The following is a 22247-nucleotide window of genomic DNA, read 5'->3' on the forward strand; positions in this document are numbered from 1 at the left end:
GATGGAGTAGAATAATGTCTGATCTTGTTTCTAGATTGAGTAGAAAAGGGATATATTCATTATGTTCCTTTGTGCATCTTTGTGATGGGTAAAATCCCTATGAAAAAAGGGGCAACTTTCGTGTAGTTTGTGATTGGATGTAACTGTTAAGATTTTCTCTTGGATAAACCTTTCTCTTAATAGGTCTCTTATCGTCCTCAATCTTCAAAGAATGCGACGTAGTATTATTGTAAATTCTCTATTCCAAAAATTCCTAGAAGTGGACAACAATTAGGCAAGGTATATTTTGTTTTACCAGTCTTTTTCACCACATTGTGTATAACATGAAACGAACCTCCTCTGCTGCTGCTAGTAGGCGGATGGGAATTTCCTACTTTAATCTGAGCTAAAAAACTATTGCACATGCTATCACGCTAGATTGACCGGTTCCATTGCTTGTTTGGTGAAAATGAAGGCCCTCAGGCCCTTACCTAATAGGGGCATATGAGTGCCCTTGTGTTTTCTTCGTAAGGTGTAATGAATAAAGATCTCCAGCCACAATTCTTTTCTTCCCATTCAACAGGATCTCCAATGCCTTAGTCTCTATTTGGGAAGAGTCAAATATAAATATGTCCAATATGCAAATGTTGTCATTTTCATGAGCCTTTATATATTTGTATTTGCACCAGCACTGAACATTTTTGTACTTGTACTCTTTCTAAATGGAGCCTTATTTCTTTTAAAAATTTCCAAATCTCTTTTGAGATCAAACCTAAACGTGGATCTTAGTTTTGAATCAAATTAATGTTAATACTCAAATTTACCAATCCAAACCTCACAAGTTTTCAGCCATGCATCGAGGTTTTATTTATGAGGATTGAACCAATTTTATTCCATGTCATTTTTGAAATAATTAGACTCCTTTTTCCTTCTCATCCCTCCCATTAAACCAATTTATCATAGGTTTGGCCTATCTTAGGCCATGTCATCCTTATTCTCAACAATTCAAATCTTAAGAATCTAAATCGAAAAGACTGATTGGTCTTTCGAATTTGTTGAAACCAAAAAAACTATACAGAAAAATTTGACAAACGCCACCTTAGCCTAATTGTCCAGAAGTATTGACCCGGACAGTAACCATTTTTTACTTGAATTCGGATTCAGTCATCACAGAACCGTTCACACGGAGCTTACAACCAGCCATTTGCAGATGTGTATTGGGAATATCTTGCATGAATAAAATCTCGATGCACGATTAAAACGGCGTGAGAACTGAATCCATACTCTTTCCACTCCTGTGTGGACCACAAATCGGAAGCCGAAAGACCCCGAGTTCGTGCAAGTGTGGAACCAGCACAGTGTTTCCGTTACAAAACCCAGACGGAGGTATCGGCTTCGAATCTCCTACCCTTAATCTCCGAAACTAAACGCGGAATATATATTTTATATTTAAAAAAACAGAATGTTTCGCCTACGATTCGACCTCGGCGGATTTGCCTACCTCCTTCTCCTGCTCTCCGGTCCACTGCTGGCTTCTTTGCGTCCTTACTCGGCCTCTGCTTCTGTAAACCCTAAGATCGGAAACTCCGTCTCTGCCAAAGCAGCAGCCATGACCATGAAAGCTCCTCCAGTAGCTAAGAAGGTAAGGCACGAGATGGATATGTTCGGAGACGCGAGGATCGATAACTATTACTGGCTTCGGGATGATTCTCGGTCCAATCCGGAGGTCATCTCTTACCTTAAAGAGGAGAATGCATTTACTGATTTCGTCATGGCTGGTAATCCTGGCCTTTTTTTATTATTTTTTTCTATTTTGGTTTTCTCTCACTGTTCGTGTCAGAGTTCCGTCTGTTCTCATTCGTTTTCTTGATTGCTGTTGTTAATTTATATTTCAGTTTCATTTGGAGCTAGGATTTTACTTTGAGTTGCTTTTGTTCTTGTGTTGCTTTTATTACCCTCTATGCCTGTCATTTTGACTTTTGTAATTGATGGTGTTTCACATCTTTTTAATTGATGCTTTCATTGCTTCTCTTTGGTGTTGTACGTAACTTGAAAGTCCCCGTCCTTTTACAGATTGAAGAAAATTGATTTTATTCACCTATACGAACTTTCTAACTGGGGTTCTAATTGTACTTTTGGTAGTAGTAGTTCGGACATTTTTTATTGGAAACATCAACTTTGATTGATGATTTCAAATAGTTTGACGATTTCAATAAGCCGGGTGTGAGCTCCGTGAAGCTCATGGCCAGTTCAAAAAAGATGGAGTCGCCACTCAATTTTAGAGGAAATGGGCCATCACTTTTAGACTTAAAATCTAAATCTTTGATAGTGACTCCGTTTTCCATGGAGAAAGCACACAATTGAGATATTTTGGGTCCCAAGGATTGGGAGAGGGAGAGTATTAGGCACCCCTCTTTCCAAGCTGCTATAGCAGGCCAATACGGGAGGAACATGCTTCAAACTTCTCATAAAACTGATTTTGAGGCGATGTTATCGGGTCTTAGGTACTGATTTCCCTAAGACTCTCGCCTCTCTACCTCTATTCTTAGTCAAAAAGAAATTGTAAACGATTTGATTTTGGGGAGTTGGAATTTGAATATCGTATGGATCGGGGCCGTTAGAAAGGAAATTGGCGTGATGAACAACGGATCTTTGTAGTTTAGTCATGAAAAGTTGTGTAACTAAGTTGTAGTGTTTCAAGTCTGGGGATGGTGTCTGATCAAAGTTCTTATTTGTCTTGTGGATTGCGTCAAAGGGGGGTATTTCGGGTTTTAGATAGTGTCAAGTCAACCTGATTGTGTTTCTAAGTTTTTGGAGTCTAAGAGGGGGGTACAAAGAGGTAGGGTGAAAGGGGCCGAGCAAAAATTGGGTGCTAACACCGGACACCCCTAACTTAGGTGTGAGGACCCCAATAGGTGTTAATTCAAATTACAACATAGCCCAAAACGATTGTCACTATTAGTCCCTGGTTTGGCTAAAAGATCTGCCATTCCATTTATTGTCCTTCTCACCCATTTGAAGTTGGTTCCCCTTTCCCTCGCTAAAATTATGGGTAGCAATCATTGCCCTATGAGATGACAGTAAACTAAAAAGATTTGGAGGACAAGAAATATTTTGGATCTACGAAAGGAATCATAGATGTAGCCATGTAGGAACAAAGGGTTTTATATGATCAGAAGTGGGTGGAAGAGGATCACTTGTAGGTGGTGATGGACCATTCTCTAGAATAAGAAGGGGGGTGTCTTCTGATTATGCTTGCATTCTCTTTCTCTAATATACCTAGAGAGACTTAACAAAATCAGAATTTATATTTACAGTAGTACCATCAAAATCATGCACGATGGAGGTAGGAGTTTCTTTGGACTCAACAATAGATCCAAAGTAAGTAATGTGTCCAAAAGCGATAACATTTTGAAACATACATGTTTGTGGGAGCAGGATCATAAGAAAAGAAGGCCTTTATGTTCTTAGTTGTATCTCATAAAAGTGCACTAAATGGCCTGAGATGACAGCTTAGTGCACTCATGAGGAGGAGATGAACAAAGCATATACATCCAAATACATGGAGATGAGAACTAGAAGGTGGATGGTTGTGGAGTTGTTGTTGATAATGTGAAGATTTGAAAAATTGGTCAGGTTTAAACTCTATCATAGATCAGCTTTAAATCTCATTTCTATACAAGCTGTTATGCTTAGAGATACCTGAGAGGGGCGAAGTAGAAATAAGAAAACAGAAAATGAATGATATAATTACGAAGAATATGTGCACTGCTAGCTGCAACTAGCTATCTTAGTGGGTATTTTGTCTAGTTGTGGGAGTTGAATTTGATTTGGAGCTGTTTTGTCCAGTTGAGGGTCTTCGTTTGGTGTTTCTATGTAGTTATTGAGTCAACATGGTTGGTTTGGTTTCTTTATAAGGAATGTTGTGTGGGGTGATGCATTTTCTATTTCAATTTACTTCTTTTATCTAAGATGTTTTCTTACACTTGCTTTTGTATTCCTTTTATTTTCTAACGAGTTTTTCTTTATAAAAAATATAATGCACCCATCTGAACATCTATCCTTCAGAAGCTTGCTCAAGACCTTGAAGCTTAAGTTATCCGAAAAGAATTGATTCAAAGAGAAAGAGAACCAAGGAAGACTTTGGAGTTCAAAGGTATTAGAAAGTAAATAGACAGAGATAGGAGGAAAAGGTGAATATTGCTGGCACATCACAAGGTATAAGTATAGGGAGGAAGAACTGATCGAGAAAGATGGAAGATCCAAAGCTAGTAAGGTGATTGATTGAAGAAAGTGGAAGAAATTTCATCTAGAAATAGTAGGGGAGCTGAAGCTGCAACATAGAAGGTGTGAGCGGCGAGATAAGACTTAAAGTGTGTTTGGAGGTGAAGATGCTGGTGTGGAGATATATAGCTCATTGATGGCATTATAGGACACTGGGTCAAGCTATGGATGATTGATAGTTGTTCAAGGGTAGGTGCATATGTCCAAAGTGACTTGGGATTTGGTTTTGGTGTTGGTATTTAAAAAAGAGAGCATGGGGACTTTTTTTATTTTCAAAATTTCCAAGAGGAGGAGGAAGGAGGAAGAGGGTGGGAATGGAGGACGGTTGGGAGTTGAAGTTAACAAGGAAGTGAGTGAGGTTTTCAAAATTTCCAAGACATCTGTAAAAGTTGCAGCTGCTGCCATAGGAACAGTAGTCTTAGGTTCATGCAAATTTTCCATCCTTGCCTTCTATTAGTTATAACCCTGGCATTGGGAATCGTGTTAAATTTTGGGAACATATTTGGTTGGGTAGTTCACCTTCGAAGGAACAATTCCCATCTTTATTTGCATTGTCAAACCGTAGGGATGAACACATCTCCTCTTATTTGATTCATTCTAGTTCTAGGTCTAGACTTGATTTGGACTTGGGTTTTAGAAGAGGTCTTCATGAATCGGAAATAGATACTATTTTGCCTCTTTGCCAAAGTCTTGTAAGTGTGGCCTTGAATCCTTTAAAAGTGATAGTTGAGTAAGGTCACTTTCTCCCTCCGGATCCTTCGCATGTGCTACATTTTTGAATCCCCTACACCAATTGAAACTGCTGCCTGTATGCATCTCCTAGATACACTATCAATAATCTCCTTTTCCTTTTCTTTTTCTCTCTTGGGTGACTTCTGGTCACCTTTCTTGTAATTTTTTTTTTGTTTTAATAAATTTTATTTTTACCAAAAAAAGCCTTCAGGAATTTTTTTTCACAGTATAGGCTATCAATTGGGATTTACCAGGGCTTGTTGTTTGTATTGTATGATTGAAACGGCATGAAGGAATCATAACCTGTATTCTTTTCATTTGACATTGTGAAAAAAAATGAAGGCATTCTAGAAGGGAAGGTGGGCAGATTCAGCAGACATTAATAGCATTTATGGTTTCTAAAAGCGAATAACGTCAACAATGTTGAACTGCTAAGATGATTAAGTGCACATGCATGTAGTTGTTGATCTTAAATTTTCCTTTTATGATCTAATGCAAGGTTGGCATGCACCTTGAGAAGGTTTGTTGCAGTAAGACATCACTAGATCTGACCTTGTTTGAAGATACTCTCTTCAGGTGTTTTCTCCAAACAGGGCACTGGTTTGGCGCTGTTACAATATGGGTTTTCCCTTATTGGAATAAGAGCAGTACACCATATCATGTTATTAAGGGCAATAATGTAATTCTCCACATTCTAATATATAATAATAGAATATGTGGGACAGACTTTCCATGATTTTGAATGCTCAAATAGTCTTTCCATCTCTGTTCTTTCTTGTTATTGTAGGCTATTCTTCTCATTGTTTATGTCTTACTACTGGCATCATTAAGATAATTAAATTATGCTGTTTTTTGATGGAAGATGGACCTTGGTCATGAATTCTTTTTAGGGACAAAACACCTTGAAGATCAAATTTATGCTGAGATAAGAGGGAGAATCAAGGAGGATGACATCTCTGCACCTGAACGCAAAGGGCCCTATTACTACTATGAAAGGACATTGGAGGGAAAAGAATATGTTCAATACTGTAGGTGCCTTATATCCAATGCTTCTGCACCCCCTTCTGTGTATGATATTATGCCAACTGGACCTGATGCTCCTGGAGAGCATGTTATCCTAGATGAGAATGTGAAGGCTCAAGGACATGACTATTACAGCATTGGAGCTTTCAAAGTAAATGCACCATTTTCTGTTTCTCTCCCTTGGGTTAAAATACTGCGATTTATCATTAAAATGCTACATCACTTATTTTTTTCCTTCTTTTTCTTTTTCAGGTCAGTCCAAATAATAAGTTGGTAGCATATGCAGAAGACACAAAAGGAGATGAGATCTATACTGTTTATGTGATTGATGCTGAGACTGGAACTCCTATTGGGAAGCCTCTTGTAGGTGTAACATCTTATCTTGAATGGGCTGGTGACGAGGCACTGGCTTATATTACAATGGATGAAATCCTTAGGCCAGACAAGGTCGGTAATGATTGTTTCTTGAACCTTTTTTTGCTTGAAATGGTACTGTCTCTTTCTAATGGCAGAACTTTGTTTTATACAAACATCAATGGTGATGAGGCAAAACCCAAAAACTCTATCCAATCACAACACAATGACATCAAAGTAAAAGGAAAAGAAAAGAGACTCCAAATCTCTTTCTGAAAAAAAATCTTCTTCCTGAAACTCTGGAACCCCAAATTCCTGAACTGATGCATGAAGCCTTCTGCCATCTTGCCCACACCTTAATCTTCTCCTTCAAACACTTCTTCCTGCCCATCTCCTTCCTTGTTCCATGCCTCTCCTCCTTCCCATACCGGGCTCTTCTTTAGACCCTCCTCCCTTTTGCTCCTTCCAAATGCTTCAAAAGCCCATCTATCAAATTCTTCGCCACCCGAAAAGAACAGAACTAAGCTTTTGCCAATTCTGACATCTCATGCAGCTAATTCCTCAATCTCCACCAATTATCCCTTTTCTTCCTTGCTATCTAAAATGGATTTATTGGAATTCTTCTCCTGCACTCCTCCCCATTCCTTTTCATGAAACTCTTGCTCACCAATTAGCTCTAACTTTTTCTCAGATGAAATTAATGCATGGGTGACCACTCCATCAAAAACTTGAGTCGCAATCTTTTTTCTTCACTATCTCCTTAATCGAGCCTTTGAATTTTGTTCCTTTTTCCTTATACTCTCTCTTGAATTTGTTTGTTGGGTCAGCCCTTACCAGGCCCTCTTTCAATCTAGAGAATACTTTAGTAACATGCACTAAATAAACTTTATTTGCAACTCGAGGTTTCTTCAACACCTCCAATTCACCACAATACCATCTAAATTTGCAAATCTCCTTTTCCGACCCAAATTGATTCCCAACCACCCAATAACAACTTCTTTTTATCAGAAAAAGATATATATTTTTTAATTTAATTATATTTGAGATTACAACTTGGTGACCAACATGTGAACCCAAATAACCAAGGGTACATTATAATGAAGCCAAAATAATGGCACTCTTGTAATTACATGAAAACTCAATTTGCCATATGCATGACTAAAAAAGAGACAATGAAGGCATACGGAGAAGAGCCCAAAGATTCTATTCCGCGAGCATTCAGGGCTCTTCCTGTACACCATTTCGTTGTTAGCAAGTATATATGATTTGATTTCCATCATCAATTAAAACTATTGTTTATCACACTTATTTTTCTTTTGTATGATTAATAGAAAACATTAGAGATGTGCCTAACATTTTCTTCATCTTTTTAATTATGACATCATGGGTTGACCTATTTGACCCCGATGGTTCAATTTCTTACCAACCAGCTGGATGGAAGAACAATTTTGTTGTAGCATCCTAGGTTGGCTTTAAAAAACATGGGTTTTATATTGTTGGAAGTATTGAACTTAGATAAAACTAGTAGAATTTATTGGTGAGAAAAATACCTTAAATATAGGATTTAATGAGAGAAAATGGGAGTTAATACCTTAAATATAAGACTTAATGAGGGGGAATGAGATGAGGTAAAAGTCGTAGTTCAAATGCCCTCAAAATTAGAGAGGGGCCAAAGTTAGGGATAAGGGTATTTTTGTCAAGAAAAGTTTTTCCACATCATTTGTAACATCACTCGACTCCTACTTTATTCAATATGTATAAAAGAATATACTTGAGCTCGAGTTATACTATCATGAGTGAATAGTGATGTGTTGTTGAGTAATAACATATATAGGATTGAGTAGGAGTCAAGTGATAAAAGAATATACTTGTTGCCTTGGGTAGATCACTATGCCCTTTAAAAATTTTATTATCTAATTATTTTATGGGTAAAATACTTAAACCTCCCCTGATTTTAAACACAAATACTTGTTTGGGAAGTGTTCCTCCCAGTCTACAGTCATCAGTAATCTATCTAGTTTGCAACTAACTACATTATCTTGCATATTTGACCAAGTGAATCTTCCATTGTGGAGAGGAATGTCTCGGAGCTTATGCTTTGGGATGCAGTCAGAAAAGTCTTTCATGCTTCTAGTTGTCTATGAAGAGATGGGAGATCCATCGTATGGATGGCCAAACCATGTAGGGTGGTTGGGCGAAATTTCAAAAATTTATTTCTCCCATCCGGAAATTCTATTCCCTGATTTAGAAAAATTGCATTTTTCAAGGTTCATTCTTGAAAAACGCCATGCAAAAGGCTCATTCCAACGTATGTGTTCATGCCCAAAGAGAGTACTAAATCCTCCCTCCACTGAAGATGACACAAATTAGGGTGAGGTAGGATCAACAAGAACCTCAGATTCTTCAGCAAGAATCGAACAGGGTAGTCAACACAACTTCAAAATTGTTTCTTCCACCAAGAAACAATATCAAGATTGAATCTTGACCACTCAAAGAGGTGGAGATCGAACAAGGTAGGGCGGCAAGAGCAGAGAGAGAGAACTGGAAGCAGAAAGCAGTCAAACTGTAGAAGTCTTTTTTAGTTCACCCTCCTCTTTATATATAACCCTTAAAGAGTCAATCTCCTCTTTATATATAACCCTTAAAGTTATCAACAGATGAATTGTAGATTTATCGCTTAGTTATCCATAGCCTCAAGAATCATCGAATTTTGACATCTGTAGAGAAAGATATGCCCAAAATACCGGACCCTGTTCAGAGTAATGCGGGAAACGAATCAACACTCATACTTGGGTCATGGAAATTGGGATTGGGTTTCTTGGACCTATGTTTGGGCTTTCCTCCACTCAATTATTAATTCTTTCAGCATAAAAATTGCACAAATAATAAAATTGACACTTATAAAATATTATGAAAAATATATTACTTTTAAGTTCTTTATTTTACAAATGTCAATTGTTGAGCACACTTTAGATATACATTTTCATGCTTTCATCACAACCCCCAACCAGATTATTGCTAGTCCCTAACAATTTAAGTGCATATAAAAAGACAAAGCATGATAATTAGCTTAAACAGAAATTCAACGAAACCCTTTAGGCATTTCAAACAAAAAGGTGTGAAAAAGATCACAAATGCATGTAGCCTTAGTTTTGCCCATCTATTTCCAAGGTCCAGGGCAATACTGGAATTTGGTCCAGTTCAGGGTTTCAAGAAAACCCACACTGCATGTACATTAGGTCTCACCTTGGCAGATGAAACAAGTCACCCCAACCAACTTGGTGGCACATCAGTGTCAGCATTGGCAGGATAAATCTCCCCAGATCTATACAACGGCTATGAAGATTCTAAACTAACACGAGTCTCATAAGTGTAGTTTATGGGTATTATATAGAAACACATCAATATAACATGAATCAAAATATGTACTTTATTCATTTACAATAAATGTCAATAAGTACATCAAGCTGATTGGAGCTAAGGGCATACATTGTCTAACAGCTCCCACTTGGACTTAAGTCCAATTGGGTGCAAGTCGGAGTCCCATACTTTCCACGTGTTTCTCAAACACTTTCTGTGTCAATGTCTTGGTCATTGGGTTAGCTACATTTTCCGTTGATGCTACATTTTGAATCAGGATCCCCTCTACCAACAATCTCCTGTAGTACATGGTACTTCCTCTCGATGTGCTTTGACTTTGAGTGGGCTCGTGGCTCCTTAGCCTGAGCAATGACTCCAGTGTTATCTCACAACAGTGGAGTGGGTGATGTGCTGGATAGAACTACTCATAATTCTTGAATGAACTTTTTCCAAATGGCTTCCTTGGAAGTTTCACTTGTGGCAATGTACTTGGTCTCGGTTGTGGAATCTACTGTGGACCCTTGTTTGCCGCTTTTCGAGCTTATTGCACAGGACCCCATCGTAAAGATGTAACCAAATGTAGACTTTCTATCATTTGGATCTGACTGAAAATCAACATCAGTATATCCTAGGATCTGTAGTGAACTACCATCGAATACTCGACAAAACTCTTTTGTCCTCTGAAGGAATTTGAGTATATTTTTTACAACATTCCAATGTTCGTCCTGGATTAGACTGGTATCTGCTTACCACACTCACGGCTTGAGCAATGTCTAGCCGAGTACATAGCATGGCATACATGATCCTCCCTATAGCTGAGGCATAGGGTGTTAGACAGTTTTTGTATGTCCTTAGCTTCAATCAGAATGATGTACTTTATGAGTTTATTGTAAATGAATAAAGTACATATTTGATTCATGTTCTTTTGGTATGTTTCTGTGTAATAACCTTAAACTAGACACTTAATGAAACTCGTGTTAGTTTAGAATGTTCACAGCCAGTGGGTTGGTTTGGGGAGACCTATCCTGATAAGGCTGACACTGATGTGCCACCAAGCCGGTTGGGGTGGCCTGTCTCAGCCGCCAGGGTGAGACCCAAGGCACATGCAGTGTAGGATTAATTGAATCTTTGAACTGAACCAGATTTCCAATATTGCCCTAGACCTTGAGATTAATAGGCAAAACTGGAAAGTTACACTCGACCCCTAAACTTGATTATGATACTACACTAGGTGTTGGATTGGATTGTCTTTGATGTCCCAATCAGTGAGATCCTTAGCGGTGGTCAACACCTGGGTATGTTGGGGCAGTCTGAGGATTCATCTGAGTGGGTGATCATAGTGACAGGATCAGCCCCTTTGTCGGACAAAGGTAATGATCGGGGATGCACTCTCACTGATGGAAACCAAGATTGTCGGCAGCCGATTTCAATCGTTGAGATTTGTTTTTGCAAAATATATTTTATATGAGATATCGAAGTATATATATATTACGGTTTTCAAAATGTTTGCAAGAAGGTTTTAATTCCCGGGATCCATATAACCAGAGAGTGCAACACTGTTCCTTGCAGCCGAGGGAGAGGCCCTCTCTTGTCGGACAGTATTTGATCATTATGGGTTGTGAGGTTGAGTGTAAGACCATAGAGGGTAATATCTGATGGGCTAATCTTGCATCTGCCCACAGTCCCTGGGTGTTACAAGGTGGCTTGGCCCAGGGACCACTTAGGGTAAGTGTTGGGCCCATAGAGCCCATATGATAGGTTTCAGGGGTGCACTGTCCATAACTGTGTATTCGGCCAGGCCATACATGTGGCTGATGTGTAGATCAATGTTTGGGTCCCACGCCCTACAAGGAAGCTCAACTGGGCAGCAGTTAGGAAGGCTAAGTGAGCACATGACCTTAATGGGCCTAAAGCCCATTTTGAACTGGGTTGTTTTAATTAGTTAATCATGGGGCGAATTCTGGGATGGGTTAGGAAGGTTAAGTGAGCACATGACCTTAATGAGCCTAAAGCACATGCCACAGGCACGTAGGATTAACTGTTTCACATGTCTCTTCTTGGGGATTATTTTTGACGTAGTTTCTGTTATGTTTGTAGAGAAGAATAGAGGACACAGAGACCATTTTCAAGTTCTCCGTAAGTGAGGAGTTTGTTATTCCATTTGATAGTAATCACACTACTAAATAAAATAGAATAACCATCCAAATACAACTTTGAGACAAAATTCAAAATTCTTCTTAAGTTCGGTACATAAAGACAATCTTTAAATACAATAATTCCTTCTTTGGAAACTAATTCTACAGCTCCTATGGTTGTAGCTGCAATTGTTGTAGAAGTCCCCAGGTAGAGCGTAACTTCTCCATCACTCAACCTTCTGCTTGTTTTGAATCCCTGCAATGTGTTACATACATGACTTGAAACCACAGAGTCAATACACCAGGAAGCAGAAGTGACCAACAAATCGGTCTCTATGACAAAAGATTTGAAATTACCTTGTTTCTTGGTCTCCAGGTACTGAGGACAATTCCTCTTCTAGTGGCCGGTATGTTTGTAGATGTTGTAGGCATCCGATGTCTTGTCCAGGTACTGAGGACAATTCCTGGATGATCCTAGGTAGGGTTCTTAGCAACCTTGTCCAATTTCTCGAATGTTAAAACCAACATAAGGTTACAGAACCAGTCAGCAAAGTTTGGGCCTTTAAGCTTATTATCGTCCAACAACTTGGCGAATTGTTTGTTTGCCATTTCTGATAAAAAGCAAGACAGATTATTAGTCCACAACTTGATTTGATTTTTGTTATTTACATAAAAATGGCTTTTAATCTATGTTCCATTCCTATTTTGTTCATCTTTGAGATTTCCCTCTCATTTCAGTGACAGAGACTACGGTTATGTCTCTGGAAATGCGGGAAATCACTTATAGTGCATGGAGTCAACTGTTTCAGCTGCATAACCCCACTACGTTTTGTGAAGGATCATATCCACTCATTTTATGAGCTTTCCCTTTGGCCTCTGTCAGACAAGGTTCATTGCCATTTTAGGTTGAACCTTTCTGTCCAATAAGCGTTTACCCATCATATTTGCGAACACCAAGGTGTTATGAGAGAGTCTTCCATTTTAGGATAGGCCCCTTTCACATCGGTCTATGACGCCCCTATCATCTTATGAACAATCCAACAAACTCACTAGCAAATGGATAGCCCAATTTTATGGTGCATCTCCTCATTACTGATAAGCCCATCATGGAAGGCCTTTAGAGAGTTCATCATATGAATCTCCCTATCACATGCACTTATATTTTGCTGGAGGGAACAAGTAATTACGCCCTAGTTCTTTATTTACATCAAATCAAAGTGGCTCCACTGACTTTCTTAAAGTCAGGTTCAGATGGGCCCTAAACGGGCTAGGGTTTTGCACGGTTCCTCTTGTGGAAGAAACTGATCTGGGGCCCATCAAGAAGGGAGATCACCCAATGATTTTAAGGACACCATGGCAATGATGTGCATTCAGCCATGGTGTGCGGAAGAGTCAGTATCGAATTAGCATGGGCTAAGTGCTTATGGTCCATGTACGTAGCACATCACACATCATAACATCATATGCATGAAACAATTGATCCAATCAATTAAATCATCTGAAGATCCCTAAATTAATTAGGTTAAATCAGGATCAGCCCATTAAAGCCCATAACATTACCATGTAACATTATCTAGGTATATGGGCTGAACTGCAAAATGCAATTCGGCCCATATAGCTCTTATGCTAAGTTAGGGCTGATGTAGTTTCAACTAATTAAAACTGGGTTTTATAGGGTGGGCTGAATTGTATCTTGTAATGGGCCATCAAACCCCTGGCCAAATTGGAATTTGGGGCTATGAACAGACCCTTACTGAACCATAGGTTCGGTCCAAACATTTTGGACCAACCTTGGGTCAAACCGGCATAGGGTTTGGTGTCCATTGCAAGATCCAATTCAAAAATGTGATCTGAAATTAATTACAGCCGATTAAAGACAATCAAGAATCAACACAAACAAATATCAGAGGGTTGTACGTGTGATTTCACACTTGCAAAACAAAGGGTTAACCGCAGATAGTGAAATCGTTATCTACAAATCGAAGATTATAGTCTCTCAAACTATAGAAAATCTTCTCTTCCTCCACACGTTCCGACAAGTCTTCAGATGTAAAAAAAAAAGAAAAACCTAATTTTCTATTAATTACATCACATCAAATCCTATACATTTTGTCAAAAAAATAAAAAAAATTATTTACAGACCAAAATGAATAGAATAAAAAATTGTAGGGTGCGCCAATCTTGCCACCTTTAAAGAATTCGATCTCCACACGACAGTCCAAGAATTCAAGAAACAATTACAGAACCACTCCATAATTATTAAAGAATAATAAAGAATTAATTTCAGATCTACATGCCCATAACTGAGAATCGGTTTCTCAGAAAAACAGAAAACTTGCGCACACTGGGTAAAACAATTTCTGCCCATTTGCACAGGTTTAGATCTGGTCCAGATTTGGTTCAAGCTTTAACCTGGCTCTGATACCACTGAAGAGATGGAATATCCATCATATGGATGGCCGAACCATGTATTGTGGCTGGGTAAAATTTCAAAAATTTTTTTCTCCCATTTGGGAATCCTATTCCCTGATTTAGAAAAACTGCATTTTTCAAGGTTCGTTCTTGAAACAAATCGGACCAAATCTGAAACCAAGATTAGGGAGAGGAATACCTAATATGGAATCCATGCAAAAAGCTCCTCCCAACATAGGTGTTCACGCCCAAAGAGAGTACTAAATCCTCCCTCCACTGAAGATGCCACTACTTAGGGTGAGGTAGGATCAATAAGTGGTTTTTTAGCAAGAACCTCAGATTCTTCAATAAGAATCGAACAGGGTAGTGAGCACGACTTCAAAATTGTTTTTTCCACCAAGAAACAATATCAAGATCGAATCTTGATCATTTCAAGAGGTGGAGATCAAACAGGGTAGGGTGGCAAGAGTAGAGAGAACTGGAAGCAAAAAGCAGTCAAACTGTAGATGTCTTTTTTAGTTTGCCCCCCTCTTTATATATAACCCTTAAAGAGTCAATCTCCTAATTTGATTAGGAGTTTCTTGATCTAAATCTTTATTTGGATCTGAACTCTTTAAGTGATAAGGATAATCCCTTATCTTATATGCTGATAAAGATCAGCTACTCCTAATCAAATTAGAAGTTTCCTGATCCAAATATCTATTTGGATCTAGACTCTTTAAGTGTATAAGAGTTATCCTCTTATCCTCATCTACTGATCTATACCCAAATTCGCTCCTATTTAATTAATCCAATTAGCCCAGTTTGAAATGGGCTTTAGGCCCATTAAGCTTTTATGCTCACTTCCTTTTAATGCTGGCTAGCTTGGCTTTCTTTGTATGGCATGGGACCCTTTCATTGATCTCTACATCAGCCACATGGGTTCAACCTAGCCTCTGTTACAAGGCCTGGCCAAATTCATTGTTGAATACATTGAACCCCTGTGTCCATCAGTATGAGCTCTTAATGGGCCTAACATTTACACGAAATTGTTCTTGGGTCCAGCCGTCTTATGGAGGCCCAAGGACTATGGGCAGATGTGAGATTAGCCCATCAAGTTTATTATCCCTAAATGGTCTTACACTTAACTTCTCAGTCCTTAATGATGAAACACTGCTCGACAAGAGAGGACCTTTCCCTCGGTTGCAATGTACAATGTTGCACTCTCTACTCACATGGATCCCGGGAATTAAAACCTTTTGCAAACAGTTTGTGAGACCGTAATGTATATATAGATCTCCATATAAATATATTTTGCAAAACATATTTCAACACTTTGAAATCAACTGCCGATAGATTAGGTTTCCATCAGAGAGAGTGCATTCCCCGATTAGTCACTTTGTTTGACTAAAGGGTTGTTCCTGTCACTATGATCACCCACTTGGGTGAATTCTTGAATTGCCCCAATGTACTTAGGTCTTGACCCCCTCTAAGGATCTCACTGATTGGCATATCAAAGAAGCCCAATCCGACAGCTAGTGCAGTACCTTAATCGAGTCTAGGGGTCAGGTTTAACATTCCAGTTTTGCCCATCTATCCTCAAGGTCCATGGCAATATTGGTCTGGTTCAGGGTTTCAAGAAAACTCACACTATATGTAGCTCAGGTCTCACCCTGGCAGCTGAGACAAGCTACTCCAACCAACTTGGCGGCAGATCAGTATTAGCCTAGGTAGGATAAATCTCCCCAGATCTATCAAACGACTGTGAAGATTCTAAACTAACACGAGTCTCATAAGCGTCCAGTTTAAGGGTATTATACAGAAACACATCAATATAACATGAATCAAATATGTACTTTATTCATTTACAATAAATGTCAATAGGTACATCAAGCTGATTGGAGCTAGGGGCATGCACTGTCTAACAGTTTGCTTACCATTGAGTTCTCATGGCTGTATCTTGTGACATAAAATCTCCTCTGGTACACCATGGAAGTCTTCAAACTCTTGGATTGAGTCTAGTTTTTCCCTCAAATTTTCTCTTATAGAAGGAGAATTATGGCCATATACCCCTGTCAAAACCCAATATAACATGAATCAAATATGTACTTTATTCATTTAAAATAAATGTCAATTGGTACATAAAGCTGATTGGAGCTAGGGGCATACACTATCTAAGAGTCTGCTTACCGTTGAGTTTTCATGGCTGTATCTTGTGACATAAAATCTCCTTTGGTACACCATGGAAGCCTTCAAACTCTTGGATTGAGTCTAGTTCTTCCCATAAATTCTCTTATAGAAAGAGAATTATGCTCATATACCCCTGTCAAAACCCAACTGAAACTATCATAGAAACTTGTGAATAAGACACAAATGGAAAATTCTGCAACATCCACTTTTATACCTAATACTACTTCTTCTTTCCAAGCAATCCTCCTGCGCTCTTTTGAACCTATAAACGAATGGGGCCTGGGTGGATGCAGAAGGTTAAGTTTCTCATAATACCTTTCCACAAGGAACAGCCCCATGTCTGAAAAGGGTCCAAAGACCTGTAGTTACCCCAATCCACACCATATTTTAGCAGCAATCAGAGACCTCCACCATGCATCTCTTTCAAAGCCGAATCTCCACATCCACTTAAAAGGGCAGAATTAAAGAACTCAAGTTTTCTCACTCCCAGCCCACCTTCTTTAGCAGGCAAACAGGCCTGATCCCACTTAACTAAATGAATTTTCTAGAAATGCCAAGGTAGCCTAACATGTGTTGTGATGTGTTCACATGGTTGATTGAACCGTAGGAAGATGGAGGGGGAGAGGGGATTCAGAACCATAGGAAGATGGAGGACTGAGGTGTTGATTGAAGCTAAGACGTTCAGGTTTGAAGAGGATCGGATCAAAGGTAAGGAAGCACTGAAAATTAGAGAGAACAGCAGGGCGACAACACTGGTACCAAAGGTGGTCATTGTTTGGATGAAAGGTTTTATAGATGGGGCTATCAACTCCGGCAAGGTGAATGGCTGGAAGAACTCAATGTTAGTTCCAGGCAAGAACTATGTAATTGAACTGAAAAGAAATTGGAAGGGGTGGTTCATCACGGTGGAGTTCTTTGGAAGAGTTGGAAAACATATGCTCTGTGTACCAGAAGGGAGAATGCAGAAAGGGTGGAGGATTTTGTGAAGGTGTTGCATTCCTTCCTTGTAGCATCGGAAAGAAAGAAGATAGAAGGAGTGGAGGTAACTGGTCAAAACTCCAAGGACCAGGGTAGAAAGGATCATGTGGAGTCAGTTTCGATTGGAACTATTGGGAGTGCAGAACTCAAAACACCTCGACCACTGGTGTGGTGGTGGCTTGCTCTTCTGTGCATCGAAGAATTTTGGTGGGAGCAGGGATGGATGTCTGGAGGAAAAGAATTGTTTTAGTGGCTGACAAAGAAGTGACAGACTGGAAGAAAGTGTTGAACGCAGTAGCCGGAGAGATTGGAATTGGAAACGGAGCTTTGTTGGTTCCATTAACAGACTCGAAAGCCGTTCTCGATGTTGGCGACCAGGAACTAAGCTTCAAAGCTGTAGAGGTGGATGGAGGCCTAATACAGGTCCAGAATTGGAGTCTTATCTGTAATGAAGTTGCAGTACAAGATGGTTGTGTTCGGCTGAAGTTTGTAGGTATCCCCTTCCACCTTTGGCGCGACTCTGTTCTTGAACACATTGTACGGAGTTTAGGAGTCGTCTTGGTGGAAGCTGATAAACACAGCTTGGTTGCCGTCGAGGTACAGGTGGCTGGTATTAAACATGAAGATATGCCTAGGTGCTTCGAGATTTGCTCGGATGAAGTCTGGTATAAGGTGTGGGTAGCTTCAGAAGTTGAACAGGCGTGGTGGGGAAGATGATCTAAGGTTGAAGATGATGATCTAGAAGGATGGTGGACACGTGGAGGGAAGAGAGGGCCGGTCAAAAAGGGGCGCAGATGGAACTTAAGGAAAGGTTTAATGGGGTGGCTAGGGTAACTCAAATTACAAGTCATCCTATTAAAGGAATTAATTCAAATTTTTTTGAAAGGTTTAAAGATAAGGCGGGCTCTTTATCCTTCGCTGACATGGCGAAGAAATGGACTGGCCTAGGGTGTAGTTTAGCTTGGTCCGAGCCGGTCGAGTTGATAGGAGGGTTGGGCGGGCTGAAGGTTAAACCGAAGTTGTTTTTAAGTGACCCACATGACAACTTAAATGGTCACGTGGGTCGGGCTAAAGAAAAGAGTTATGAATGGATGATAGACAGGAGTTTGGGTCTATCATCGTCCCAAATGGCGAGGGGTGCTGAGAACGGCTTGCAACAGCGGCAAATGACCAAACAAAGGAACCTCCAGTGGGTCACGCGTCGTACCAGTGAGGAACTGAGCCCAGGGCAATGCTTCTCAGAGAAGCCAAACCCAAGGTACGCAAGGCAGAGAGTCGAAGAGGAGGAGGCGGACGAAGGATGGGTACTATGTAGTGTAGATGAAGAAGAAGAATCAGATGACGGTATAGATGATGGCACCCGTGTTGGCAGCATGAATGATGAAGGTGTCTGTTGCAGGTGACATGGGAGGGTGGAACATTGCAAGGCTGTTTCAGGGTGAATTAGAGAAGAAAGGGAGTCATGAATTGGGAGGCCAGGAGGGTCAGTTAGAGGAAGAAAGAAGCCCGGGATTCCATAAAACAGGTGAGGATGAGGACAGTAAATCGAATAACCCATTCTTAAGACTTTAGATTGGGCAAGCAACACAAGAATGGACAAATCAGTAAAACTTGAAGCAAAGCAGGAATGTACCAATTAGGGGTGAATCGGGGGTAGAGAGGAAAGATTGCCATGTTGACCAAACGACAGATGGACTTCCCAACTAACTCAGGGGGATAGATTTTTACCAACCTTTGGATCTAGAAAGGGAGACCGAGAACAATCCTATTCTAACCTCTCTCTCAAACCCAGGTAACCAAGTGAATTTAGTTTATACTACTAATGTGTCTTCTGCGTCTTGTGTTCCAGATTCTGTTCCCGATCCATGTCTTGCAGCCCATGTATGTGCAGTCAGTAAAGGTGGTGAGACTTCTAAGGTTTTGGGAAGGGGATTGGAAATTAGTGAAGAGGTGCAGGAAGGGAGGTATAGAAATGAGAAAGTATGGGACATTATTGAGAGATTATTTAATGAGGTGGAAGGAAATATAATATGGAGAGAGGGTGGAGAGGACAGAAGAGAGGAGGGCTCAGGGGAGGGGAGGGGAGGGGAGGAAAGGAGGGATGGGTTGGAAAGGAAAATGTGGAGTGCACAAAGGAGGTGGGAGGAATATCATAAGAAGGATGGAAAGGAGAGGAGGGGAGGGACCTAAGGAGAGGAGGATAGGGTTGAAGGGGAGTGTGTAGGAAGGGTTGTGGGGGGGAATCTAAGCAAGAGGATTTGGTAGCGGATTTTGTGGGGAAGTTGGGATGCAGATTAGAAGATCTGAATGTGTTGAAAGATGGTCTATAGAAGGGGAAGAAGGAGGGTAGAGCAAAGAAGCGAAAATTGAGTGAAGTGGAGAGATTGAAAAGAGATGTGGAAGGAGACAAGAAGTTTGGGGCAAAAGGAGAGAGAAGGAAAGGGGGAAAGTAGTGGTGAAGGGTAGAAGGGAATTAAGAAAGAAGTGAGAATGAAGATACTAAGTTGGAATGTGAGGGGGATAAGAAGTGCGAGGAAAAGAGCGACAATAAAAGTGGTAGTAAAGAGGTTCGACCCAGACATTGTACTATTACAGGAGTCCAAGAGAATGAAGTTTAATAATAGCTGGGCAAGGAGTGTATGGAAAGCTAGGGGGATTAGTTGGGTGGCTGCTCCATCTTGGGGTGCTTCAAGGGGGATAGTGACAATGTGGAAGAGGGATGTGGTTGAAGGCTTGGAGGAACTGATTGGAAGATACTCAGTTTTCATGAAGTTCAAACAGTAGGAGGATGGATTTGTGTGGGTGCTTACAAATGTCTATGGACCAAATGACTATAGAGAGAGAAAGGAATTGTGGGAGGAATTGGTTGATGTAAGAGGGCTGTGGGAGGGGCCTTGGTGTGTGGGTGGAGGCTTCAATGTGATCAGATACCCAGAGAAAACTAATAAGACCAATCAGAGGGTGACAACAAGCATTAGGAAGTTTAATAGGTTTATGGATGCCTTTGAGCTTAAGGAGATACTGTTAGCCCAGAAAACATTTACTTGGTCAAATCTCCAAGCTAGATCCATATGCTCTAAGTTGGATAGGTTCCTGTTTTCTGTGGATTGGGAAGAACATTGGGGGAATTTGATATCTAGAGATCTATCTAGGGTGACTTCGGATAATTGGCCCATAATGTTATGCAAGGAAGAGAGAATGAATGGAGGACTTGCCCCCTTTGGATTTGAAAATATGTGGTTACTCCATCTCGGGTTTACCAATAGAGTAAGGGAGTGGTGGAATGAGTGTAACCCCTTGGTGGAATGGGAGGGGATGAAATTTCATAAGAAACTGCAATTCTTGAAAACAAAGATCAAGGAGTGGAATATACTGGAGTTTGGGAGGATAGAAGAAAGAAATAGAGATTTGATGGACCAACTTGAAAGCCTTGACTCTAAAGAAGAAATGGGAGAATTTGGAGAGGAAGATTGTGAATTATGAAGGGTCTTGAGAAGATAGTTAGAGGATTGCCTTCATAAGGAGGAAATAAGCTGGAGGCAAAAATCTAGGTCTAAATGGTTGCAAGAGGGAGACAGGAATACCAGGTACTTTCATTCTTTGGCAGATGGAAGAAAAAAGAGAAATTTCATTTCCAAATTGGTTGTGGATGGAATTGAGTTAACTCAACAAGAAGAGGTAGCCGGGGCATGTGTGGAACACTTTAAATCCATTCTAAGAAGGCCTGTAAATGGAAGGCCCAAGGACTATGGTCTTAAGTGAGGTTAGCCCATCAGGTCTATAAACCCTAAATGGTCTTACACTTAACCTCTTTGCCCTTAATGATCAAACACTACTCGACAAGAGAGGACCTCTCCCTCGGTTGTAAGGCACAGTGTCGCACTCTCTACTTAAGATGGATCTTGGGAAATAAAACCTTTTGCAAACATTTTCATAAAACATAATATATGTATATCTATATATAAATATATTTTGCAAAACAAATTTTAAACATGTTTGAAATCAACTGCCGACAGTTTAGGTTTCCATCGGAGAGAGTGCTGTCCCCGATCATTCACTTTGTTTGACAAAGGGGCTGATTCTGTCACAATGATCACTCACTCAGGTGAATTTTCAGACTGCCCCAACATGCCTAGGTTTTAACCCCCGCTAAGAATTTCTCTGATTGGCATATCAAAGACAACCCAATCCCACATCTAGTGTAGTACCATAATTGAGTCTAGGGGTTAGGTGTAACTTTCCAGTTTTGCCCATCTGTCTCCAAGGTCCAGGGCATAATTGGAAAATGGTTCAGTTCAGCGTTTCAATCAAACCCACACTACATGTGCTTCGGGTCTCACTCTGGTAGTTGAGACAAGCCACTCCAACTGACTTGGTAGCACATTAGTATTAACCTTGGCAAGATAAACCTCCCCAAGTCTATCCAACGACTGTAAGGATTCTAAACTAACACGAGTCTCATAAGTGTTCGGTTTAAGGGTATTTCACAGAAACACACGATATAACATGCATCAATTATATACTTTTATTCATTTATAATAAATGTCAAAATGTACATCAATCTAATTGGAGCTAAGGGCATACACAGTCTAATTAATTAATCATAATAATCATATTAAAATGTACATCAATCTCATAAATTGTCTTGTGATGGCTTAATTAATCATATTAATTATGGGCCTTAAGCCTATCAACTATAATGCTCACGACCCAAGGATGTTGTAGGCTTGATTTGTATGGCGTGGAACCCCACAAAGACCTTACATAAGTTCACATGGGTTCAACCCAGCCTTTGTCAAAAAACTTGGCTGAATTCACTGC

The 22247-nt window shown here is 40.0% G+C and overlaps 1 protein-coding gene across 3 annotated transcripts in view; it reads left to right on the forward strand.

The window, feature by feature from the left end:
- Nucleotides 1-1246: 1246 nt before the first annotated feature.
- LOC148860815 (Prolyl oligopeptidase family protein) overlaps nt 1247-22247 on the forward strand; it is a 111393-nt gene continuing 90392 nt past the window's right edge. For all 3 annotated transcript variants that reach the window (XR_016113253.1, XM_088986222.1, XM_088986223.1), the window contains exons 1-3: nt 1247-1757; nt 5886-6169; nt 6271-6465. Coding sequence is in view for 2 of the 3 variants with exons in the window: in XM_088986222.1 (XP_088842348.1) it covers nt 1442-1757; nt 5886-6169; nt 6271-6465 (795 nt within the window). In the remaining variant the exon portion in view is untranslated. The remainder of the gene's footprint in view (nt 1758-5885; nt 6170-6270; nt 6466-22247) is intronic.

Source organism: Nelumbo lutea, chromosome 4, assembly GCF_056320005.1.
Source record: "Nelumbo lutea isolate HS-2025 chromosome 4, American lotus-T2T, whole genome shotgun sequence".
Lineage (NCBI taxonomy): Eukaryota > Viridiplantae > Streptophyta > Magnoliopsida > Proteales > Nelumbonaceae > Nelumbo > Nelumbo lutea.